At 43.8% G+C, this 27217-nt stretch overlaps 1 protein-coding gene across 1 annotated transcript in view; it reads right to left on the minus strand.

Annotated features, from left to right (window-relative positions):
- The window catches only part of LOC148401525 (nck-associated protein 5-like), a 62814-nt gene that overhangs the window by 29255 nt on the left and 6342 nt on the right, over positions 1-27217 (minus strand). The window contains exons 3-5 of the mRNA XM_088369192.1: positions 18157-18230; positions 6805-6868; positions 321-454 (exon numbers count right to left, since the gene is read on the minus strand). Coding sequence (XP_088225318.1) covers positions 321-454; positions 6805-6868; positions 18157-18230 — 272 coding nt within the window. The remainder of the gene's footprint in view (positions 1-320; positions 455-6804; positions 6869-18156; positions 18231-27217) is intronic.

Raw genomic sequence — 27217 nt, forward strand, 5'->3', positions numbered from 1 at the left:
TGCAAGTCGAGAAGTGAGAGCATTGTTGCATCAACGGCACATTTCAAATATGCACTCATCATCTTTTTAAATATTCCATCCCTCCGCTGCCAAAGAGTCTGCGGCTGCACGCTGGGATCATTAAAGTGTGAAGCGCTTTTCTAATGAGGAGATAAGCGGCCGATTTGAGAGAAGCTAATGTGAAGAGCCTCGCATGACTATCAGCAAATTAGGAGCTCCAGACCGGCCGGCCGGCAGAAAGGCTTTGTTTGAATACTTTGTCCTACTTTTGTGTGTCACGGAAGACGACAAGAGCGAGTGAACGTGTTGGGTTCGGTCACCTGGCGAATTGCTGCTGCAGGGAGACGATCTGTGCCCGGCCCAGCTCGGATTCCTCCGTCACTTCACGCAGACGCTTCTCGCTCTCCAGACGCAGCCGTCGCTCTTCCTCTAGCTCATGGATCAGCTTTTCTCGCTGCAGCGGAACAAGAACATCCGCATGTTACGCCAAAACAAACATTCGACGTTGAACATTTTATATGCGAATAACGATAAAATAACATCACCCAAATTTAATACGCGGTCCTCGCCAATGTTTAATACTCAACTTTGATTTAGATTTTTAGCTGCCTGTTTCTGAAAACGGAACCATTTTGAATCAATTTCCGAATGATGATGTCACAATTATAGCCACCATGACTTGGCAGCCATTTTGGTTAAAGTACAGTCCGGAAAAAAATTGTCAAAGCCAAAAGTTTTCAAGCGGCGTGCTGAGTTTTTGTTAGATTCGTGGATTAGCACATGCTAACGGCGTTAGCTTGCTTGTTAAAGTTGTTGACACAGTTTTGGTTGGAGTCTTCATGTTTGCTGTGTGTCCCTCGCATGTGCTACCTAGCTAGCTAGCTAGCAAAGGGTCAAACTCGTAGCGGCTCCTCACCTCAAACCCACGAGGTCCACATCTGGTTGTCATAACAACAAAAGCCAAAAGGCGTACACGCCGTTGATTTCGCAGTGTATCGCGCGAGGCTAATTTACTGTTTAAACTGCGACTATTGTTTACACTCTGATTGGTACGTTGCTACGACACCTTCAAACTGTTTTTAATTGTGGAGGGGGAAAAAAAATTGTCTCTTTTATATTGTCAGACAGTTCCTATAGATTTTTGGATCGATTTTGCTGCTTCAATCAATGGAGATTAATGAGCCTGTAAGAAAAGAAGCCATGCTAGCACAAGCTATGAAATCCCCGCTGTGATCCAAAGTTGATTTCCTTGGCCCCAATTTGGTTTCGCTGTTCTTGCGCAATTTGAACCTTCTGGTTGACTTTCTGTAGTTTTGTTCATTACTTCTCTTGCGAAGAAGAAATTGCGGTAACTTGAGGATTTCACGACGGGCGTTTTGAGATCTTTGCGCCACCATTTTCTTTTCACCAACTTGTGCTGTTTTCATTCATCTGCCCATCCAATAGCTGCTACACTTTTCAAAATACTTGTATTGGAGGTGGCCAATGTTTGTGAAATAGCTTACAATCCTCTTTTGATGGCCACACAAAAAGGTCACTAGAGGTGAGCGTATATAAGCCAGCGATAATTTAAAGAAAAACCTGGCTTGACATTGAAATCAAGTTGTGCACAAACCCACTCTGATAAAAACGCATCCTCTAGGTAAAAATTCTGAGGAAAATAAATAATGATGACATTTAATAATAAGTTGTTGCTACTTCGCGTCAAAAGAAAGTTCACCAAAAAATGTCAAAGCATATCACAGCTTCAATCTTTCACTGCTGCAGAGCTTTTTGTGCTCGGCTCGATTGGGAAACGCAGAGCGTCATTGCCTTGATATTGACAGAAAAGCCCAAAGCACCCAAAAAAGACTCGTGTCAACTTAACCAGTTCTATCAGTTTTTCTCTCCAACTCAAGACGAGTCTGAAATGAAATCTTTGTCCATGATTTAATTGGATTCTTCTGTCTTGATGGCCTTAGCTATCTGTTGCCCGACCGACATGAACCCTTCTCGAAATGTACTTTAAAGTCTCAGACACTCCTCTGGTAATTTGAAATTATACGTGAATTAGCTCAACTCGTTGCCAGGAAACCGACACGGTACTGCATCAGGAACTGTCTGCGCTCATCTGGACAGAGATGCTCATGTAAAAATTTACAAGTTTAATAATGAAGCTGCTTACGAGGACAGTGATGTATTGCTGATCTAAAATGCTGACCTGAAAGTTTGTATTTCATCTATATTCATGTATAGTATCAACATTTTTTTGTATTTTATCAAATGTCTTAACAGTCTCCTGTGGACAAGTGTTAAAAATAATTATTAGGTACACCTACACACAAAAGCAGACAACTGTTGGAACATTTGGCCCCCCAAAAAAGACGAACCAACCTACCATGGTCACGGAAATAATTTGATAAATACAAATTTCTGAAAATGAATAAGTGAAAATCAAGTATTGCTTTATTTTTGTGGTCCAACTGAATCGGATTTTTTTTTTCCCCCACAGCTGTTTGTCAGCTCGGAGCAGTTTGCAGACAAGCGTGAGGGCGACCTCTAGTGGTGGGAAAGTGATAACGCAAGTAAACAGTGAGAAACACAACATGTGGCTATTAGACATGATTTAAATCACACTTAACTAAAAAATATAAAATGGTCGCTCAGGGAGACATAATATGTGGTTGTGGTGCAGAACTGCGTTGCATCATATATTGGTTTTTATTTCAATAAGCAAAAAAACATTCAAATCCATCCAATTCCGCATATTTAACAATCTGCCTGTTTTACAGTAACCAGACAAAACCGCTAAACAACCAACTCGCACTCATGTTAAAGGTTCCACTTACAAAAGCACATTTAGTCCAGTCGAATCTATTAGGGCGTGAATACAAAACCCAAGACACCATTAAAACTGGCTCACGGTCTTGCCGTGGTTGTAAACTGGCGGCTACTACAGTATGTGAGGCTCCCTTCTGTCAAAAGTAACGACTGCTATAAATCCAAGTGCAAAAAAAAGCATAAAATGCAACAGCCCCCTGAAAAAAAAAAAAAAAAAACTCCACACCTGGACCCATAACAAACCTCGTCCACTTTTGTCATAAAGTCGAATGACCTCCATGCAAACATGAATTTGAATGACAAAGCTGCTAATAACACAAAACAAAAAGGCTTTTCTTCACGCAGTAATGTGCACGGTATTGTTGCACGTCCCTCAAGCAACAGTAGCTTTTTGTTATTTGGATTTGCCCACATATAAAAGCGACCCAAGCTAAGAATCTCAATAACAAGGCAGGATTGACTGTTTTATTCCAGCCTTTGATAGCTTCAGCTCAATATATAATTTCTGTAGTTTAACCAGGCAGGAGGCTATTAAATCCAACATTAGCATATCTTTATGTGGCCAGATATCCACAGCAATACATCAGAGCCACTCTGAAATGTTTAATGCCTACACCACCTCCATGGCTTTTATTCCTGGAAATGTTCCTTAATGGCATGCAGCGAACCTCTAGAAGAACATTTAGTTCAACCAACGACAAGCACAAAAATGATTCTTCCATTCATCGCCTGTCATCCTTGATGAGACGTGTAATATTGTTTTTTCCCTGTAGAGGGCGCCAAACTAACAAGCACATCTGCCCAAACAAATAGGAGAAGCTCATTACTAAAATGGCCCAGGGATGGCTTTTTATCTACTGAGCAATATACAGTATTTTCAATAAGCCCTTGGAGGATAAAGTTTGACCTCCATCACAGACGAGGCACATTTCATTTCCCGGATGATAAAAAAAAATGCACCCATCTCGTGATGAGTCCATTTATCACGGCCAACGCTCGTAATTGAATGAAGTGCAAGATGCACTGAGACTGTGTGCGTCTTATGTCGTCTTAAATGCTGAAGCGAGTTCTGCTTCTGAAATTGCTCTGCATTAGAAGGTAATGGTGCCCTCATTCAGACTGAATTACAACATCAGCCCTGCCCCTCCCCCCGAAAGTGCCCTCAAAGATCCACGGATGGGCTGTAAATTCATTAGAGCTCAGTCTCCGCTTGCAGGTCCGACTCCCACTTAGGAAAAGCTACATCAGCATAATCAGCTCAAGTGCACGACTGAGCGAGCCCTGCATCAATTGATGTCCATCCTCCTGGAGGATGCGTGGGTACAATTTTGGGGCAGCTCGATAATCTCTTCATGACTCAGACCCCCCCCCGTGTCTTCACCCCCCCTCATTCAGATTCTAATCAAAGGGCCGGGAGCGGGTCTCTGGCTTGTTGCTAAAGCAAACATCAGGGACACAATACACCGGCAAGGTTCTGAGTTCATTAATAAAACATGTCAGTGGGTTATGTGTGTGTATGTGTGTGTGTGTGTGCTCATCAGCAGCAATAAAATTCAAATGGAGACGTACAACAAGGAGGATTTGGGATGTTTTGCTGGAATTTAATGACATAGTCTTATTTGCACTGCCGGAGCTAAGATTTTTTTCCTTGGGGTGGCTGAGGGGCATATAAGGATATTTCAGGGGGTCCACAAAAAAAAATATTCCAAAAATAATAATAAACACACACAGGAGATTGTGGGGAATGTAGAAATGAAAAAATTGGAAAATACCCAAACTTTGATAATCTGACCTAGCACCTATTGTGCAGCTTCTTATTGTCACCTGGCTGTCACCACCTCTCAGGTCAAGGAGGGGGAGTCGAGCGCCCCCACTGGACGTGGCTGATAAGGCCCCGTGTGGAAAAGCAGCACCTGAGTTCACATTGACTGTCACACTTTGAAGCAGCGGCTGTCAGAAAAACTCCGAGAAGCCCTTTGAGGTGTTTCGTTATCGGCTCGACAAACTGCCTTCAATCTTAACGGTGCTGTCAGTGTCGTTTTGTGATAAATGAATGGTCATTAATCACGTTGACACGCTGCTCATCTCATTAGGACCAACGACACACTACTGACTACTTCCATTATCCCTTACAAATGATAAGAAATAAAGTCATGGAGGTCTACTGATAACCAATAAAAAAAAACGATTAATAAAGCTGTCTAATGAAATTAATATTGTTTGACTTTACAAGCTTTTCACGTGCGTGTTTAGTGGAGCATGCAAGCCAAACCTTGACAGCAGCACCTCTGTCTTTTTGGCGTAACGTATCAGTGAGCGTCCACAGACCCTCAAAGAAAAATAAAGCTCCCAAAGTCGAGATGGTTTATTTTCACATGTTGTTTACACAGCCGTTTCCAGTGGCCATAATCTTAGCCTTTTTTTTTCTCTCTCTCTAATGGGGAGCCCCGCCCCCCTGGGCAGCGCATGTAACGCTCTCTTTATGAGTCTGCATGTGGACGTGTGTTTTGAGCCTGACAGGAAACCCCCGCATCCTGCCCCCTCCCCAAATGGACGGACGGAGATTGTGGCTTTAAACTACCGTGGCCCGGCCCGGCCCGGCACCACGCCTCTGGGAGAAATTCCAGCAAAAAAAAAAAAAAAAAGAGGCGATGAGCCTGTTAATGAGCAATTCCGAACAGATGAGGCTTTTGGAAAGAAAAGCCGCAGACCCAAACATGCCCTCTGTCTTGTAGGAATTTTGAATTTATTTCCAAATCTACAATAAAGTTTTCGCGTTCGCGAAGTGGTTCTGCACAAGATGCAAAAGTTGCTCCTCGTGTTGCTCAACAGGGAAATTAAATTAGGGGACAAGCGGTATAGAAAATGGATGGATGATGAATTAAAAGCATCATGTGACTTTCACTGCTTAATATCCCCTCGAGGGAAAATGGCGGGGTGTACGTGGAAATGGGCATCGGCACAAGTCGTTGCTGGTTTCTACTTTCTGGCAGTTATTATCTCCTCCGTGCAGCTTTTTTTTTTCTTTCTGGTGAGGAGCCGCGATGCCTCCCAGGAATGCCGCAAAGCGCCAAAAAGGGAGTGCGAGGGGACTCCAACTGGGGTAAGCCCAATTTCAAATGGAGCTTAGTGATACCCCCCTACCAGCTCCTGTCTCAGATAGATAACCCCCGCCACCCCCCTTCCCAATCCCACCACCATGTGCACGCTTACAATCCACACACTTTGAAGACATAATTAGCATGTTGTGTAGAGCTGCTCCTCCGTCGCCAATGAGATGTTTTGCTTGGCCCGGGTCGGAGAGGTTAGTGTTACAGGAGGCGGTAATGATGCCGCAGAGAAGATGATAGTGTGTGCAAAGCCAGAACATGCACAGAGGGGGGAGGGGGGAGGGGGTCGTGGCCGTGACGGGGCAATGAATTGAGAAGGACAAGTTTTAAATGCCCAGCGTGAACTTTGCCCATGAGATTCACGGTTACGCGGTCATATATAAGTTGGACACGTGAGCGGCGTGACATTGTGGAAGGGGTCAAGTGGAGGTGAGCGCCGATGTGGGAAGATGACTCGATGAGATGCTACTGGCGTCGGCGGTCATCTTCTTTTACGACATAATTTATGTGTACCTTCACGTGTTCACTTGAACCGCAACGGTATGCTAAAGTGCCTTTGAGGAATTCGAGACGATATGATGACCTTCTTGACCGAGAGGCGAGTCAGAAAGAAGGGGGGGGGGGGGGGGGTCAGACATCATCAAGCAACAAGCTTTTGCTTCAGGAATTTTAAAGTGGGGCAATCAGCTGACGTCCATTGAATCACCCGGTTTGAGATTTGATCTCGTGACAGCACTAGAAAGCCTCGCCTAGGACAAGGATGTCTGTGGTCTTTTTTTAGCTCACCTAATTTCATTTAATTGTCTCCCACAAAAGCAATTTTGATGAGCTGGCACCAAGTGACTGACTCATGTGTTGCTTGGGTGTACCTTACCATTGTTCCCTCACTCTTGCTCCGCGCGACTTCCCTCTGCAGGCGAGCCACGGCCAGTTTTTCCCTGAATAAAAAAAAAGAGAGAGAAATGGAGAGAATAAGCAGCGTGACATGATTAGGCCTAGGAATAAAATCCTTGTTAAGCTCTCAGAAGTCAATTGATTTCAATGTCAACAAATGGCGGCCATGGTTGACGGCCAGTCAATCAACCAAAGCCACCTGAAAAAAAGTCTCAAGGTGACATCAGAGTTTTTTTAGCCACCTGCTCACCTGTCGGGCCAGTCACACCTAGTGATTAAAAATCCGCCGTGCGGCTGACGGATGAATGGTCCGTCTGGAGCCAAACAATGGCGTTGGCTTTAACGATGCCAGACACATTCGAGCAAAGGCGGCGTTGTCAAACAAGCAGTCAGGTGCTGACTAACTGAGCAAGAGTGGAAACTAAAGTGTGTGTTTGGGCGTGTGTGTATGGGTGTGTGTGTGTGTCAAGTCTGACGGCATCGGCGCTCAATTACTTTTGTATCACCTGAAAAAAAGTACTAGCATATGGTCCTACATTGAATTCCAGTAACATCGGTTATCATCGAAGCCAAGTCATAAGTTTTATTTCTAAAAAATAATTTTATAATAGTGGAAGCTGCTGCGAAAATATCAAAACTGTACTTAAATTTAGGGGAGTTTATTTTTAAATTATAATTTTTACTAAGATGCATTAAATGACAAATGTGCTTACATAAGTGTTTAAAAATACACATTTCCTAAAGATTGGAATATATGGAGCACTTTGAAGTTTCTATGTAATGTAAAGTGTGTATATTTTTATTATTAATACTTATCATTATTATTATCATTATTTAAAAATTAAATAAAAACTGAACTGCACCGTAAAAAGTACAGAGCGGGATTGAAAAAAAAATTAGCTTAAATATTGAGTCTAATATTTTTATTTTGTGTTTTCAATGCACCATATTTTATTGGATTTGTATGAAAGCTGTGTGACCAGTTGCACAACCCTTTCCTCCCTATCCTCGAGGGTTGGCAAGGGAGAGACGTCATTTCCACACTCTTGCAAATTTTCGCTTTGTTACAACCGGCCGGGCCTGGCACCAGTTCACTTTGTTTCATCGCACACGCCTGTTCTACCGGCCCATTACGCCTTTCATGAGCAAACACATCAGGCATTTGGAATTTCGATTTAAAGTCGGGCCGCTTCCTCCGAAGTGTGACAGTCGATGATGTGGAATCCGTAGCGCGCAAAAATGCTAGTTTCTCAGAATTATCTTTATTTCTTATTTCCATTTATTTATTTATCTATCTATCTATCTATTTATTTCTAAGTCATTTATTTATTTATGTTATTTATTTATTTCTGAAACATAGCTCACATTTAGCCTATGTGATAATTCCCACGGCCTCAGCATCTTTCTCATGACGAGACGTAACCACATCCGGCAAGAAGGTTGTTGGGGGGGAAAAAAAAAAAAAAAAGGCTGTCGTATTTGACTTTGGAGTGCTTTGTGGGAGCTTTGCAAATATTTCCACCGCCGTGACCGCTGTTTGCCGTTCATGAGTGCGAAAACCACACAAACAAACGTGCTGGTTTAATCTTAACCAGATTAAACATCTCACGACGTTTTGAGCATTCTGCACATATTGCATTGAGTTGCAGGAACAAGATCGACTGTTCCTGATATTGTCTGGGAGTTATCCAGTGACCCGAACACGTCAGTCGGAGCCACAAGGATGCACAAATGTTTGCATGTTGGGCAACGGCCCCGCCATGCATTTATGTATTAGCATCTGAGTTCCTGCTGGGCTAAGAGTTGTGGCATGCACGCGATCCCGTGGCCCACATCGAGGTGCTACGTGCCAGCATGGGTCATCCCCATCCATAATCGTGCCATTGACTGTTTATGTAACTCAAAAAAATCCCCTCGTGTGAACCAAGCCTGGCAGGCGCTCAGCAGTAGAAGAATCAATTTGCTTCGTATTTTCTAAAACTTTGCTCTTTCCTTTATCAATTATAGCTTTCAATCTTGGCTTCGATAATGCTTAACAGTTTCCAGGAGCTGAGCACAGACAACATCTCAGACAACATCGACCCCCCTACTCCGTCTTGGATGGAGACTCAGACACAGCTGGAGACCTCCCCAGCGTGGATGTTGAGTGCGCCGGACGGCGGCGGAGAAATAAACAGGAGTCACATGTCAGCGGCGTACACACCCATTCGACTGGCTGGCTGGCTTGATGAAGCTTTAGCTCGCAGTAGCAGAGCATCAATTATTAACATGTTGAAATGTGATGAGCCGGCGCACACAAAGAACCTCGTTGCAAATGTGTTTTGTCTGCAGAGCATTCTAGATCATTTATGGGAAAAGTTCTTGAGCTCACGCATGTGCTGCGTGGAGTCACACCGGGGCAAGGGAGATCGGAATAGTTAAGCACGAGTAACTTAATTTTTTTTTTTTCCACCAGGCAGTACAGTTCACTTCAGTTCACCACAAATGAGATTTCAGTGGTCAACCCGGAGCATTTCCACGACAAAACTATTGCCTGCTATAGTTTGGTATATTTGATAATTTTTTGGTAAATTTAATATTTTTTATATATTTTACATTTATATTTTATATATATATATGTTTATTTTTTATTTTGTAGTATTTTTTTTTTTTTTAATATATTTTTTAGAGGTAGTATTTTTTTCCAAATATATACAATTGATCAGTCCACGTGTGCAACTATTGCCTGCTATAGTTTGGTATATTTGATAATTTTTTGGTAAATTTAAATTTTGTAAATTTTTTATATACATATATATGTTAAAGTCCCAATGATTTTACTATATTATATATATATTTTTTTAATCATTATTTTATATATATATGTATATATTTATTTTTTTATTTTTTATATATATTTTTTAGCTGGTATTTTTTCCAAATATATACAATTGATCAGTCCACGTGTGGTGTTATTTTTAAGAATTAATTTCTCAATCTAAAGTAAAAATAAAGATGTGTCGCATCACACAAAACAGGATGAAGAGGAACGCTTGGTTCACTTCACTTCCGATCTTGCAAATGATCTATAACATCAAAGCGCTCGGTGTGCTAGTTTCGAAACTCCAACATGGGAATGTCGCTGTCCACACCCAGATTAGATGATTTCTCCAAGACTTCTCCTGAGCTGCAAGGAATGCGCTCGCTCGTCCAGCGAGGCTTACTGTTGTTTTCTTACGCCAACTCTCAATGTAAAAAAAATAAAAAAAGAAGTGAAACTGAGCACTAATGAAACGAGATGGAAAAAAACGATTAAGGATTTCAAAGACATGACACCAGCATTTAAGACACACCTCATTGTGACACACAAACATTCTTGGCCTCCAGCTCAAGCAATTATGTTGTTTCATCTTTTTTTTTTTCCGATACTCATCATCTCCCGTGTGTCACACGCTTGCCTCCGCCTCCGGGCTACTTCATCTCAGCAAGTCCGGGCTACTGAGGCACGAGTCAACTTTTAAGAATACATTTACTGAATTTGCCGTCCTCATAAACACACCCACTGGGGACACGTTAAAAAGTATTATTACTGGCCAACTGGACTAGACGCTTGACAGGAAGTTGGAAGAAGAACATGCCAAGAACCCGTCGCGCTACTGTCTCCTCATAAACTAAAGTGGCGACATGCCAATTTTTTTTTTTTAGGGCTGATTTGCAGCTGGGCAAAGCTAAGCTTTTGTCTAAGTGCATTGTAATTCACGCTTTCCATGCATTGTCCGCCATTTTTGCTTGTCCTGGCTTGACGCGACTCAAATTTACTGGAATGTTCTGTTGATTCATGGGAGGACCAAGCGGTGACATCAGGTGGTTTTCAAACAGTGACGGACAAACAGCTTCACACCCAAGCACTTGAGTTACGTGTTTAGAATCGGCATGGCAGCGTCACGTCGGACTTGCGGCATGCCTTTTACTCGCAATAATTCACTCTCGGAAAAGAGCAAAAGGGCTCCAGAGTTCCAACATGGCAGAAGAAGTTTTTTGGAGGTGAAAAAAAGTACAGCACAGTGAGCTTCTCCAGCTGCGTCGACACCGCCGGCATGTTTCTAAAACTATTACCTGCTGATTTATAAACCAGATAGTTTGGCGTTGAAGTTTGTTGACATTTTTCAAGACCCCTCAATTTGCTCCCCGCCATAAACGTATCACCGTGACAACTTCAGAAGCTGGGATCTTTGCGAGCTTTTGTTCTAAGAACCTTGCGAGATTCATGTGATCGCCATCGTGCGTCAGAGTAAACAAAGATGGTTGGCTGTAGGCGAGAACGCGGCGCCACCATGTGAGTTAAAATAAAATAAACTCTCGGGCGATATCATGAGATTTAAGAACAAGAGAGGTTTGTCTTTACAAACAAGTGGACTGTTTACATTCGCACTTTGTTTCGCTCACATGGAAGCGACCCTTGTCGTTGGGAATGCTCAGACCTTGGAGACGCTACGCCGGCGGTGGGAATCATGTGGGAAAGTCGTCTGGAAGAAGGACACCCCCACTCCCAAAGCTTTCAAAGAAGGGGGAAACACTTCCACGCTGAGGCCCACTCGACGAGCCATTAAACCGGGACGACATTCCTCAATAATTCACTTTGACCTGAGCCCAACATGCTAGCTGAGGGTCAATGAATACACCCAGTCAGTGGGTGTAAAATTCAATGTCTGAATGTCAAAGTGACAAAAAGGAAAAGCAGTGAGTGGGGAAAGTCATTTTGTAAAATCGCGCAAAGAGAAATGTCAGCATGGCCACAATGGAGAGAATTATAGTTTTAATTTGAGCGAATCAAATCCGTCCACTTGCCAATCCTCTTATCCTGTAATCCCCAGGTAGGTTTCACATGGAGGCAGACTCCAACTACCCAGCATGGCAAAAACACATCTGGCCTGCTCACATGTTGACATATTGCCCCCCCATCCCCCTTAAAAAAGGGGCAAAGTGGCCTCATGTCCAACTTACCGAGATAGCAAACTACCTTCTCCTCTTGATGGCTGCCATTCAAGTAATGACATCATGGAAGAATCTGTTTTGCTGTCAAACTTGGACGCTACTGATTCCCATGGCAGGAAAAAAAAAATGAAATCTGGCATTTTGTCAAAACCAACAAGAGTGATGCTTCTTTTACTCTCCCATGCTTTGCTATCATCTTCTCGGATGGTTCTGTTTATAGAGATAACAAAAATATATCCATTTATAGTACGGACATGTCTGTGTTCTTTAAAAATGGCCGACTTGGAACTTTGGAGGAACCCAAAAAATCAGAGACATCAATGCTATAATTGTCAGAATTAAAAAAAAAAAAAATCACATTTTCATTGCAACATTCCACAATGGGCTTTAACAGAGCGCCAAGAAAATCTTAATCTGCTCGAGAGAGTGTGAAAGGACAAAAGTGGGCAGCATTCCTATGTCTATAAATCCCCCAACAAGGACAGTGATCCATTTCCTTCTGCTATCAGTCCCAGTCAACATGGTTAATGCCACAATCTGTTGCCACTGGCGACACCAGACGCAATTCTCTACACCCCCCACTGGTTTGTCCAACTCACTATCCAAGATCGTTCCTGAGCAATTCTTTTTTTCCATATATAATCTGCTGCAAATTTTCCTTCAACGGACAAGAATCACATAAAATATATGAAGTCGCTCTTACCCCGATGGAGATGCAGCATTCTGGTGCAGTCAGCGCGCACTCATGGTAATCCAGCAGATTGCTTCCGTTTCTGCAAATGGTACCGGTTGAAGTTTCCAACTAGCGAATCGTCTTTGTTTTCTTTTCTCCGCCGTCTGCAACGCTTTGGGCTCGGCTAACGTGCATCAAGCCTCCCTCTCGGGTCTGCTTCCCTCTGCTCTCTCGCGACGTGCGCTCTGCCTCTCAGCTGTGGTCTCTTTCACATCAACACGCAGCAGTGTGAGCCCCCCCCCTCCACCCCTCTTTCCTCCCCCGCCCCCACCCCTCTTTCCTCCCCCGCCCCCTTGCTCGCCGCTCCGCCCCGCCCCCGAGCTTTATCTCGCCGCTTCTGCTTTTCGCTCAGACCTTGTCTCTCCTCCAAGCGGGACGTTGAACATGTGTTCACTGCTGCATCTCTGGAAGCAGCAAAAAGGAGGGGGAATCATGGAGGAGGATTTTTTATTTTTTTTTTATTACAATGTTGGAACAAACCAAGCAAACTGACTTCTGTGTATGTTTGAAAACACTAAATACTATTTAGGATGCCAAAAAAAATGGCTGACCTCGACACAGAATGTTGTGTCAGGTGACAACAAATGGCCTTTTTTTACGAGAACCACCGGGTAAAGTCAAGCAAAGCAGCAGGGGAAGGCAAAGTGTGGAAAAGAAGGTCTGCTCGCTCTGAGCTCTCGCCCATCTGCTGCAATCATAATCAGTCTCAGATGAATGGCTGTGACAAACTGAAGCCTCCTCGACCGGGGCCTGCGAGCGAGAACCCAGAGAGATGGAGGCGCCCTCTTTTGTCTGCCTCCCAATGGGACCAGTACGAAGAGAGGCGGATACGGGGAGGGGAGAAAGGGGGAATTAAAAGGCTCCCGTTGACAGAAGTGGACAGTTAAAGAGGGAGAAGAAAGGGTCCGGTCTGACTTGGAGTCGAGGCCATCGTGGCCACTTGGCCTCATATTCGCTGTCACTAATGCGATGAAAGAACAATGACACCGACCGTGTGAGGAAATTAGAATCGTGTGGGTGGGGGGGGGGGGTGACCAATTAGGAAAGATGCTCCACATTGTTTGAACCCCGCTGTCTCATTCATCATCGTAAACATCAGGAAGATTCACGACGGCCGGTGACGATGATGAGAGTTATGCGGACGGATAATCGTGTTGAACATAAGCGCAGCTGTCCCGGCGGCACTATTTGATTCTCAGAGCAGGTGGCTGCCAATTAGGCGTCATTGTCCCGCTTGGGTAAAAAAGACAAATGCTCGACCGAGTCAGCATTAACACGTACACGTGTGCGTAATGAAAAAATATCGGAGGCGGTGATCCATGCTAATTAGATCAGCGGCGATGATTTTCCTTTAGCCGTCCTACATTGGTTTCCGCCATTGTTTAGTTGAACTTTCAAACTCCAGGATGTCATTGAAATATTCAGGCCGTCCCATATGAGTGCACTGCTGTGGTCATTACGGCATCGTTCGCCAGACTGTCATTGTTTGGAAACACTTGGCTGCCCCGTACAGCCAGCCTGGCTCCAGTGGTGTTGCATGTAAACGTAGACACGCTTAGGCTAGCTTAGCATTCCAGAGTGAGCTCGTGAGCGAAGGCAAAAGGGAGACAGGACGCTGTTGAGACAGAGATCGATACGGGCCGGAGCGACGGGCCGTTGGAACGCAAGTGCAGCCGAGCACAACCTTGTTTAAGGAGTGGCTGGACAGCAGCTTGTTTTAAAATTGGCTCTTTCACAACTAAAGAAGACTGAATCTGGCCTTGGTTTGTTGAGACTCGTTTTCACAAACTAGTTTGGTTTGTTTCAGTTTGGTGCTCTTGCTCTCTCTCTCTTCATCCATCTATTTCTATCTATCTATTTCTATCTATCCATCCACCTATCCATCCATCCAGAGACGTCTGCGAGTATCCCTCACTACTTCGCGTTTATCGCGGCTTCACTACATCGCAGATTTTTTTTCCCAAATTAAAAAAAACACTTAAAAGTCAAAATAAAACTTCTAAATTGAATAAACACGTGTCTAACCTTTAGGACAATGTAGTATTGGTCCAAATGTTCGTTTGCGTTCCTTTAGAAGTCCGTTTTCGCGTATTAGCACGAATGCAAATTAGCATCTTTCCGCTAACTTGTTAGCCTGCCCAGCTCTTCTTGTTGGTGACCGTACTTCACTTATTGTGGAACAAATTATCCGCGATAAACGATCGGTTACTGTGTGTGTATATATATATATATATATATATATATATATATATATATATATATATTTTTTTTTTTTTTCTTTTTAATTTTTTATACACACATACACACACACACAGAGTGGACTCGCCAGAGCCATCAGTCACACTTTTCCCTGTGTGACAGTAATCCGTTGTGTTTTGATCACAAATGAGTAACCAGAGGCAGACGAGGGACGCCAGCATGCGTCACTGGAGTTCATTACTCGACCAGTCCTTTCAGCTCTTTAGGTGTGTGTGTGTGTGTGTGTGTGTGTGTGTGTGTGTGTGTGTGTGTGTGTGTGTGTGTGTGTGTTCCGAGACGGACATTCATCACAGCGGAGCCAACTAGTTGTTTTCCTGAATGCTTCATCGTAATTTCAGGAGGCCTTTTAAACATCAAAAGGGAAGCACGTGTAGTTTGCATTGGGCAGATATTAACATGGAGGCTCTCTCATTTCCTCCATCGATACGGGCAAAAGGAAATTCCAGAATGCAGACAGAGAGCCTGTTTGTTTAGGCAAGACAAACGCGTTCAGATCTGCGAGCGGCCAGACAGATGCAAATCACAAGACAGAACCCATGAGTGTCCACGTTTAAAATTGGATGTGGCGAGCCGAGTGTGTAATGGGACAAAAACGTGACTGCGCCTCGGCTAATGAAGCTCCGGTTGGGAGGGGCGGGGTGAAATGAGCTGCGTGTGGTGACGAGACATCATAAGCGCAGACTCATTTCCTCTCGGAACACAGGAAAAGCGGAAAGTATTCCATGAGCAGAATTAACTCTTATTGACTTCATCTGTAATCCATCTTGGATGTTTCTAGAGTGACCACCACCACAACAACACAAACAAATCCACCGCTTGATGTGATCTCATGCACAAAAAAAATCATCTGTCAAGCTCATGTTTTGGATTTTACACATTTTCCCGCCTTCCTGTTTCCTTTGGGACAAAGGGATGTTTTCCAAAGACCTCCAAGCTGGAGGTGACTATCATGGAAATGACCTCCTATCAACCCGAAACCGCACAAAGACGACATCATTAAAAAGCACACCGTCTTTTATGAATCCTCATCTTTACACTGAGGATGTTTTGACAAGAGACGATCGGAAGCGCAGGCAACGATCCAAATAACGTCACGCTATCGTGAGCACCAAAGGAGACGACGCTACACACTCCCCCGGTCTTTTACTGATAAAATCAATTTCTCAAAAAGAGTTGAAAAGCAAAGTCAAGCCCATTTCCATATCTGTGCTTCTCAAATCCAACAAAAGAAGATAAATATGTGCCGAGAACAACCGCTTAGCTTTGCGGTTGACCTTGAGCGAAGGAAGCGTAGAGCAGCATTAGCATAAAAGCGCTCGAGTACCGTTAGTCTCATTTGCTCAACCTTGACGGAGAAATGGTAAAAGGCTCCATTAAATGACTCAATTAAGCTCTCAAAGGTTCTATAAATGTGATGTGTTCGTTTAGGAAGAGGCAAACGGAGCAGCTAGCTAGTAGGTAGATTAAACAATGCTAGCTTGTTTACATTGAAACACCCACGTCAAGTATTTTGGACAAGTTTTTTAGATTTTATTGTTTAACACTAGAAATTGGCTGGATTAGAAAACTTTATTGACTTTAGACTGCAGGGGTGTCAAACAAATTTTTGGCCTTGAATTATATACAGTATATTAGTCACTAGTTTTGAAATCAGAGACTAGTACAAATTTTTTTTTAAAAAGATGAATGCTAAAATAAATTTCTCGCAATTTTTCAATTTTTTTTAAAAAGTGAAGACAATTTGTAAATTTTAATATTGACATGAATTCGTCTTTGCGGGCCACATAAAATAATTTTCCGGGCCGTATCTGGCCCCCGGGCCTTGAGTTTGACACCTAAGCAATTTTGGAACTGCCACATCTTCAGAGGCTGACGTGTAGCTGCCTCCACATGGACCAAACAGGCCTCACCACATACTTGGACGGAGGTTTAGTCGCTTTCATCGGCACGCAGGCGTCTCGCCAGCCCGATACGCCTTGTCTTCAAATCAGCAAGGTCCGACAAAGTAAAACTGTTCCCCAGCTCGGCACGCCTGCTACGTCGACCACGCTTGCAATTTAAACGGCGTCCCCAAGCAGCTACATTGGAAGGAAATTACTCGTGTAAAGAACTTTTATAATCCAAATGGAGCGTTACACTCAAGCTTATCCTGAAGATCAAGCAAAAGGCCCACCAAGCAGGAATGAAAACATTTTATCCTCATAATGAACATTCTTCGGGGCTCAAAAAATGGAGCTTTGTCTCGTCTTGTCCGAAAACTCCTCACAGTAGACAAATAACCCAATAAATAATAACCATTAAAAAGAAGCCATAATTGTCCAATCTGTGTAGTCCGCCGGTGTGAAAGTACCCAATAATATGGTACAATGAATGACATGAATGCACAAGGTCAATAGGTCACGAAGTAGAGGACGAAGGAATGTAAGGGCCTGACGGATTGATGGGCCCCATTGAGGTCCGGAGGGAGATGTCTACTACCCAACGAGGTGCTGCCTAATGAGGCCAGACATTTTTTTTTCCACTCAACAGTGTGCAATGTTGTTGAGATCACTCGGACTGCTTTTGACCAATCAAAAAGCCAGGATGAAAATCAACTTATTTCTCTCTCAACAGGTGTGGCGAGTCTTTCACTAAAGGTACGAGTGAAACCCGAGGAGTTGTCAGGACACAAGGGATGGTGCTCAAGTTTCAGCTCCAAAGTTCACGGCCCCCTCTCAAAATACACAGCAGGCCCTTGCGGCCGGCGATGCTAAGAGGTCATCGGGTCACTGCCGAAGACTCCCTTGTGTCTAAATAGATGCGCGGTTGACTTGGACAGAAGGGTCATTCCTTTACACATCCCTTTTCTTTGTCTTGCCGAGTAAAGGGGCCGGCCGGTGGTCATCCGCCCCCCCTCCCTGGCCACCCATTCGGAGACCCCTTCACCCCCTCTCTGTCCACTCAGGGGGAAAATTACTTTGAGTCGGGGGGGGGGGGGAAATAGCTCCATTGAGATGGAGAGAGGGCTCTTTCATAACAAGGGGTGAAGTTTAAAAAATTGTCTCACATGTCGGCGGAGGGACGGCGGAGAAGTCCGGAGGTGACGAGGTCATTAGCCTGGCATCTCCATCAGTGCTGCGACCCCTTTGTCCAGGACAATCCTCTCCGTGAGAAATGCCCTCAGTCAACCCCGCACTTGGCCCGGAGTTTAACTCCCCCTCTCCCCCCCCACACCTCACCCATTGTTGGTAGACACAAAAAGCATCTTTTTTCCGCAAAGCTCGTCTCGCGATCAAAACCAAACATTGTTCGACTGCCTCCGACTGGAAAGGGATCGCCGGCAGCTGGGGCGAAGAGCCGCTCCCAACATCTGCTCTTAGGTCTTACCTTCGAATATGGCGGCGCTCCTCCTCAAGTTGTTTGAGGAGCTCATCGATGCATTGGTTGGAGTCCATGTAGTCCTGCCATGAGGAGATGACAACAATAAGCAAAAGAATTCACTTGGATTGGGACAATTAGTTGTTCGGAGGGAAAACAGTCGAGGAGCCGGAATAGTTCACGTCCCAAAATGGATGCAGGGGGATCTCCTAACTATCCAAACAGCAGCAACGTCAGCACCTTACAGACAAAAAAAAATAAAAGCCACATAGTGTGTGACTCCATAAAAACTTCTGCTTGAGCAATTGAAACTAGATTGCCATCTTTTTTTAATGTTTGCTCAAGCAGACAAAACGTCTTCCTCCCATTAGCATTTCATAATGATTTTGACTAGCGCACAAAGCCAATTGTTTCTTTTGTGAAAGGGCTGTCAGAGGAAATATTTACAGGCTACATCAAACACAAAAAGTAAGGCTGCCTGAGTCAGTGTTGTCATCAGGGAAGCCGGCTGGCTCCTAATGACAGGGCCTTAGAAAACATGCAGGAATGCCAGGAATGCCGTACGCTCCTTGTCATGTGGACGCTATTTAAAGGCAAGATTTAAAAACCCCCCCGCTCACGTGTGAGTTGCAATCTTAGTATATCTTCAGCCTGGCTTGAGTTCTGACAGCTTTTACAGCACCAGAGAAAAGTGCAGCAGAAAGCAGTTCCTCACAGATCTGGACTTGTTCAAACTTTATCTTAAGCATGTTTCTTGGAAGCTTGGAACTGTTCAGGACAACTTAACGCCGCAGCAGAACATCGCTGGAAATTTTTTCATCGCATGAAATAGTAAAAACATGGGAAAAAATATCTTATGCATTGCTTAAATAAATGAAAAATAAAAATTAAAAAATCAATAAAAATAAAGTATTAAAATATAAGAAATATGTCAATTTTATTAAGCTGTGTAAATGTAACTTGCTGCTTCTTGGCCAGAACTCCTTTGTAAAAGAGGTTTTTAATCTAAATAATCTCACAAATAAATAAATAAAATAATAAATAAATAAATAGATGAATAAATGAATAAATGTCGGTTTATGTAGCGCTGCTCCACAAGTCAAATTATCATTATTAATTAAAATAAAATGATTAAATAAATAAATAAATAAATAAATAAATAAATAAACATTATTCCAGTGACCACATTGGCATTATCATGATTGCATCAGAGCATTTGGCTTCACACCTTGCTGAGGTCAGCAGTTCACAAGAACTACAAGGTTGTGACCTTTGCCCTCCATCCCTTCACCGCCACCCGCCTCGGCTTGCTGGGATATTTCTGACAGGTCGTGCCAGCATGAACTCTTGGATGGTAACGCCAAACCCCAAAATTGTAGCTTTGACAAACACGAAAGCCTCAGTGAGCCAATTGGCCAGGGAGTAGAATGCAAAATGTGTTTTTGTGTGTTTTGTGTGCTGAGAAAACATCTCGGCTATCCACAATCAAAAACCAAACATTCCCACCAGCCAACAAGCTTCTGCCAAAATTGAAACATTTTCCAACCTGTGAAATCAGTGAGATCTTTACAAACATACACTGAACAAATGCTTCCAGTTCACCGGACATTCTTTTCCCGCTTCTCCGACCCGAATGCCAATCCGGATTACCTGGCGGACAAAAACCACCCTGTTCATCCTCTTGAATGGTTTCGAGCTATCTGATGTCTAGCGGCGCCTTTTGCCTCGGCCAGCCCAAACATCAACACCTCACCACCATCAAGAATCGTTGGCGGATTATCTTTCCAAACACGAGCCACCGGCAGCGCTCAAAATAGCTCCCCTTGTGTCGGACTTTTTTATCGGGCTCTTTGAGTTGCACAGAGCGTCCTATTCATGCTAGCGGGGGAACACTGGCCAAACTGTTCACGGGGTAAACCGCAAACGGGAAATTGGGCAAAGGAGACGAGGAGTGTACGATGTTGTGTTAGCAAGAATGCTGTGGATATTTCAGCTAGCTTTGCTGCTAGCTGCGCTAACAAAGCCACACTTTAAATATAGCACCTGTGTTATTCCTTCTATGACTTGCAGTAATAGCCCAATTCACCTCCGATAAAACGAAATAATTGGTCTGTATTTATGTTTTTACTTCCAAAACTACTGAGGACAAGAGGGGTGCCCAATTGTCCAGAGTTTTTACAAGCCTAGGTTTTATGACCATCTGGGGGATCATTTTGTGCCAGGTGCGGTAAGAGCGGGAGAGTTTGGATCGGGGGTCGTTGAAGAAAGAAATGAAAAGGAAACAGAGAGCCGAAGGCGGGCGAGGTGAGGCTGTCACTGCTACAAAGAGAATGTCGGCCGGCCGGCCGGTCGGTCAGAGAGCAAAGACGAGAGACCGCTGACTGCCGCTTGCCCTCAAACGAGACGCCGTCTCAGCATTCCAGTCGTGACTTGGAAATGAGATGAAGGCCAAAGTGATAGAGGAGGGAAAAGGGCAGGCTGAGCTGAGAGTGATGCCAAACAGATGTTTGCTGTTTCATTTTTCAAGCGCCAAGAGGAGCTTCTGTTTAGCCTTTGACGGGATTACGGCACACCTTACTGACCGGTTCAAATTTGATCTAAGAGCCCTGAGGTTGAGGGTTTGAATCCAGGGTATGGACGGACGGACGGACGGAGGCACTCCAAGCATATCTTGTTCCAGAGCAATTCCCAACTGAGCTTGATGTTAGCTCTCGTCTTTTCACGCCTGAGTCTGATTGATTGCCTCAGCCCATTTGAGCGCCAAGCTTGTCGACCCAGGTGTCAGGCAGATGGTGAGGCTGCTGAAAAATATTCCCGCATCTCCTCCTTAAGTGCCCATTTAAGATTCCACACAAGCTGAGAAGTTGAGCATAAAGCTGGAGATGCTACAGGATTGCTTCAGGAGCAATATACAAATATCAATGAGAAAGAGATGGGTTGTGGTGACCTCTGACCCTAGCGCCGAGCTGGAGTGCAGCGATTAATCCCGGGGTCATAAATGATTTCTCATCTTTTCCCGGCGCCAAAAGGTTGCAACTTGAATGGAGGTACCCAGAGGACAAGCATGCACACATGGGCGTTGTAAATCTAAGCCGCCCCCTAAGCGCCAGCTCCAACTGTAAATAACACAACCCTCAGTCAGCGCTCCATGTTGAATAATTCATCAATTTCTTTATGTCCTTTGGCGCACCTTTGGCGATGTTCTTTTGCTTTGGCGTCGGAGCAGCATTCCGAACTCAACATACATGACATGAAGTCTTTGCAGAAAACTCGCAATAATTCAAACCCATCAACGACTTGGATCGCAGACTCGGAATTCCAATGTGACTCCAGAGCCAGACACGTGCCATATTTACACAATTAATGGCACGACTTCCTTGTTATCTTCCCATGTGCAGTCTTATTTTTAGCAGCCACGCCACTTTTAATGTTTCCAGATGCGCCCCGTCGAGGAATTTGACAAGAGGGCTGGTTCTCATTAAGCTTCTCAAACTGGGGGTGACATCAGAGGATTTCTTTTCGACTTTACGGCCAATCACGTTTTTCAGTGACGTGTCAAAGGTCGATTTTATCGATAAGCCCTTCTTGCTTCACAGAAATATGTTGTAGCTTTTTTGCTAACATTAGCGCACCAAAATCAGGTAATTAGGATGCGGCTGTGGGAAAATGAAAAGGACCTAAACTTCCTTTGCTTAGGCCAGCTATTTGCTCTTACAATAACAACACTGTTCTATCATTACTACATGTTTACTCAGCTAACCCTTTTATCATGGGTGGCCCCCCCCCCCCCCCCCCCCCCCCTTTCCATTGACCCCATCAGCCCCTTCTAGCAATTCATTCTCCCATTCTCTGAAGCTTCTGGAAGCTATTTCTCAAGCGGCAATGGCCAACGGGGTTGATTGAAGTGAGGTAGCGGCTTCTTTGGAAGGCTTTACAATAGCTGGCCCATCAGATGCCCTCCACCCATGAAAGCTGTTTGCCGTGGCATTGTACGTCGCACACTGGGCCATTCTGCATTGTTCACTTGTAGGTCACAAGTTGCACCGACCGCATTGGGTGTCTCATCGATGGAGGCCGCACGGCACGACGACGCGGTGAGCCGTGAAACGTACACAAAACATACGTGAAAGGAGGACCTGGAGTCGAGCCATGTATTCTAGAAATGGGTCAGAGGCTTATTGACTAAAATATTTAGCCCCGATCTCCCCCCCCCAAAAAAACCCACCATCTTGTCTTTATGCTAAAAGAAATCCGAAATAAAGAAATCAGCAAAATTGAGACGATGCATGGAAGGTGACAGCGACTCCAGCTGTATCAGCAGATGGATGTCGGGTCGCAGCTTGATCGCCCTCGGGTCCTCACAATTGTCCCTCGGTGACCGCTGTGGCCGTGTACAAAGACAAGCATTGACCACTGACGCTACACAATCGGCCCCCGGGCATCCCCCCCCTCCCTATTCAAAGTGTTCACCTGGGGCCCGGCCCGCCTCATAAAATCCTAATCAGGGTTCTGATGTCTGGCCGCAGTGAGTGAGCACGCCAGGAAATTATTCAGCGCATCACCGTAAAAGTGAGTTATAGATTCATACAGTTCATATCGTGTCCTCTGAACGAGGACAATTGTTTCTAGACAAGGATGATATTGATTTTTTTCCATCTTTGACATCTCGTCATCAATTCATCTTGAAAAGGAAGAATTTTATTTGACTAAATTGCTCGGTAATGTACTTGGAAAAAGGAGTGACCGCTAGAAAGGGGCATCTGCGCCGTTGTGGGGGTGAACACAGCAGACTTGCTTCTAATCTAATGGAAGTAGCTCTTCTTTTCTATTTTAAATTTAGCGTAGGAGAAGCCTGCAGTCATCACTCTTAATTAAGAATGTCTTTCAATGCATTAAAAAATATGAATGTGATTTACAGCCCAGTTGGGCCGTGATATTTTCTTGGCCAGAAATATTGCATTCTCTGTCAAGACACACTTACGTGAATTTTCCTGTAATCGTCGAACGAGTCGACATTTGGTTTTACAACTTGCTGTAATCATATTGTCACGATAACTTTAAAGTACAACAAGAAGTTTAAGTGCATATTTTACAAAACTAATGAGTCCAAAATATTTCTTACCCGCGGCAAGATCAGCAACTCAATGTCACCATGGGTGAAAAGCTCCGCAACACCTTGTTACACGGCAAAGGTGGCGCCGTTTGAGTCGAAACAGACAGTCTGTCTCCATTTTTATAATGCGTCCGGCCCGCTGCTTAGCATAAAAGCACTTTAGCGAGAAATTAAGGGAGCGGTGCCTGCTATAAAAATAACCGTGGCTTTAAAACAAGCCAGACAGGATTTTAACCATTTTCGCAACGCAGGCCAGCTCTGTACAAGCTCAACGCAAACATGCAAATGTGCAATGTGTGACGCATCAAGCAGCCACGCAGGTGATTTCCTGCGCACAATACCGAGCCATCGTATGGGGGGGTGACACACACACACACACGCACACGAGTGTATTGTGCAAATGACCCTTTGAATCTGTCACTGATGAAAAAGTACACAAGCCCCAGGGACGCTCGGTCAGGGCCGCTGCAGGGACAGCTGGGGGCGACACGTGCACACACACACACACACACACACAACACACACCAAACCCCAGGGATGCGTACGTGGAGTCGGATGCATACATACACAATATATATATATATATATATATATATATATATATATATATATATATATATATATATATATATACACACATATATACATATATACATATATATATATATATATATATGTATATATATATATTTTTTTAAATCAATTAATTAAAATTCATTCATTCATTCATTCATTTATTTGTTTATTTATTTAGCTATCTATTTGTATATATTATGTATATAATATAAATGTAATAATATAAATAAATAAATATGATAATAAAATTAATAAAATTTCAACAACTGTGCACACTTTTCGGTCATTGCACGTGACCTCCTAAAACGCTAAGCTTCCATTATGGATTGATTTCTTCCATGAATTAATTTCTGCATGACCACAGGTAGCTGACAGGTGAGCTGCACACTCAGTCATCATACAATAATTAATCACAACTAACTTCATTTATCCGTCGGTTTTAATGGATCCTCAGTTGACTACAAAAAAAAAGATGGCCTCAATATTTGGGAATTGTGTGCGTGCTGCTCTGCGAGCTAATCTATGCAAAGCTCTAAAGCAGAAACACTGTGTGTTTAAAGCCAATAAGGCGCTATCAAAACCAGGGCAGAGTTAATTAATCATCTCGGCATCCTTTTCATGGCCCTCCCATGACTGCCCCAAGGGTGTGTGCGCGTGCGAGTGTGTGCGTGTGTGCGTGCGGGCACGAAGGGAAGCAGCGGGGTGGTGCAGCTTGCAGCTGAGAGATATTTGCATAAAGTTAGCAGGGTAGCAGATTGCGGCATAATCCTCAAGATACTTTTAATTTGCCGAAATACAAAAAAAAAGGAGCACCTTTGTATCTCATCCAGGAAAATGATTTAACACTTCGATTTTATATTCACACTTGAACGGCTTTTACGATTTTATGACACTCTGGTATAATTCATGACTATCGAATTATCTTTCATATTATTTTTGGGGGATTTTTATCCTGTGACTTTTTTTTTATTTATAGAAACAGCTTTTATTTCACAAATCCTAGCCAGTCGAAGATGATTAAATAGTAGGCCCGCTCGCCCGGCTACACACGAAGGACATAAATATGGGCCGTCACTCGCAACTTTAGTTCAAGTGTAGCTTTCATTGGCTTGCCAGTCAAAGCAAGATGAAAACGACCCCCGGGAACCTCGACAAAGCTTCATTTTGATCCAGACTCCGTAAAAATAAAACACGAGTGGCGATGCCAATATTTTTGATGTATGTTGTTGCATTCAAGCATTTCAGGTTCAGTGGGTCAGAATGTGTGAGAAGATTCAGGTTGGGATTTGGGAGGGGGAGGAACTCTGGAGGTAATCTGGGCATGACAGTGAAATAGGATGGAAAAATTCAATCACGCATCACGAAGCTGGCCGGTTGGTTGCCGTTTGTCTGGCTTCTTCTCTTTTTTATGAGCCATTAGTCATTATCCAGTTCCCATTCATGTAATTAAACGGACGATATAAGGCGTCCTGGAGCTCAGCAGATACTTTGTCAGTCCGACTTGCCTTCCACTGAACATCTCCTGCACAATTGGAGAGATTCCAAGCATGAAGAGGTCCTACAGTTTTTTTTTTTTTTTTTACACAATGGCCCGTCACAGTTCAAGATGCACAGATGGCAAATTGAGGAGATACGGAGCAAGTCGGAATGCGCTGCATCACGGCTCGCCTGCAAGTGACCTACATATGCTGCACGGATTCGCTTCACCTTGCATCGCCGATACCGTCAAATAAACAAGTCGAAATATTTCAATGTCAGCTCAATATTTATAATCCGCCACCACGAGTCGCTAACCTGCAACAATCCCCGTCTAGCTGGAGGCTAGCCTGAATACGGGGCAGTCTGCCGTCTGCCCCAGTTTTTTGGTCTTCCGGTACGGGATGGAGGGATGACACTCACCGCCAGTTGCTGGAGCAAGGGAACATTCCCGATCCTATGGTCGGAGCGGTGGGGAAAGCGGCTCATCCCGGCTGGCGCTCGCCTGCTGTCTCTTCTTCCGCCTCATTCCCCACTTCTGCCCCAGCTGAGTCTCAGCTTCTGTATGGCATGGCGTGTGCGTGCGTGTTTTGCCCCCTGTTCTCGTGTGTAACGTGTATGAAGCGCGTGTCGACGCAGGCGGTCGAGTGTCTCGTCTGAAATCTTGTCTGTTCTCAGCTTTTCAATATTTAATCCTCGTCGAGAGAATTTTGTCATGTTCCAAATGCACTTTGAGTTTCCAATCATTTGAGAATCAGCTCTCGCAGCGAACACGTTTATGAGCACGGGCTGATGCAACGGCGCCTCGAGTTACAAACTTCATCGGTTTCGTTTGAAACCTGAAACGTTCTACAAATGAGGTAAGGTTTCCCATTGAAATGAATGCAAATGCAATTAATCCGTTCCAACCTTAGAATTTAGTTTCATTGATCCACAGTTTCAATCCAGTGTGTGGTTGAAAATAAATATTGCGTAAGACACTAAACGTTCTACAAATGAGGTAAGGTTTCCCATTGAAATGAATGCAACTGCAATTAATCCGTTCCAGCCTTGTAACTAAGATACAATGATCCACAGTTTCAATCCAGTGTGTGATTAAGAAATAAATATTGAGTAAGGCACTAAACGTTCTACAACTGAGGTAACGTTTCCCATTGAAATGAATGCAAATGAAATTAATCCGTTCCAGCCTTATAATGAAACTACATTGATCCACAGTTTCAATCCAGTGTGTGCTTAAAAATGAAATACTGAGTAAGGCACTAAACATTCTACAACTGAGGTAAGGTTTCCCATTGAAATGAATGCAAATGCAATTAATCCGTTCCAGCCTTATAACTAAACTACATTGAGTTTCAATCCAGTGTGTGCTTGAAATTAAATCATGAGCAAGAACACACTATTATAAAGAAGCACTTTTCAAAATATGACAGCTGTCCTGTGAACCTAACCCGGGGGCTACGCTGATGATTAACGCGAGCTGAGAGGCAGGTAGTGTTTTGTTCCCGAGCTTGACCAAATTTATGACATAAGTGGCGGGTAGAAGTAATTCAGTCGAGCCGTGTGAAGCTGCAGGTTTGCTGACGTGCATTCCTGAAAGATGATAATTATCAGCTAAACGGGTTCCGCCCTTCTTGTTTATGAAATGCGAGAGATGGATAAAATAAAATTTCAAATCATACACTAATACACTTGCGTGCCAAGTTTGTAATCACGGATGCTTTCCGATCGCATTTCTTGTCAGTGAGCCATCACACCGATTACGGCGTAATGACCGTCTGACTATTCTGGTTGCGGATGTAATGCTTAAGATTAAGATCGATTATTCAAAATAAAATAACCTGCACATCCAATCCTGACACTGGCCCATTTGCATCGTATAAACAAACACAACTTTGATAGGGG

Source organism: Syngnathus floridae, chromosome 2 (assembly GCF_059516105.1).
Source record: "Syngnathus floridae isolate MCC-2025c chromosome 2, RoL_Sflo_1.0, whole genome shotgun sequence".
NCBI classification, from domain to species: domain Eukaryota; kingdom Metazoa; phylum Chordata; class Actinopteri; order Syngnathiformes; family Syngnathidae; genus Syngnathus; species Syngnathus floridae.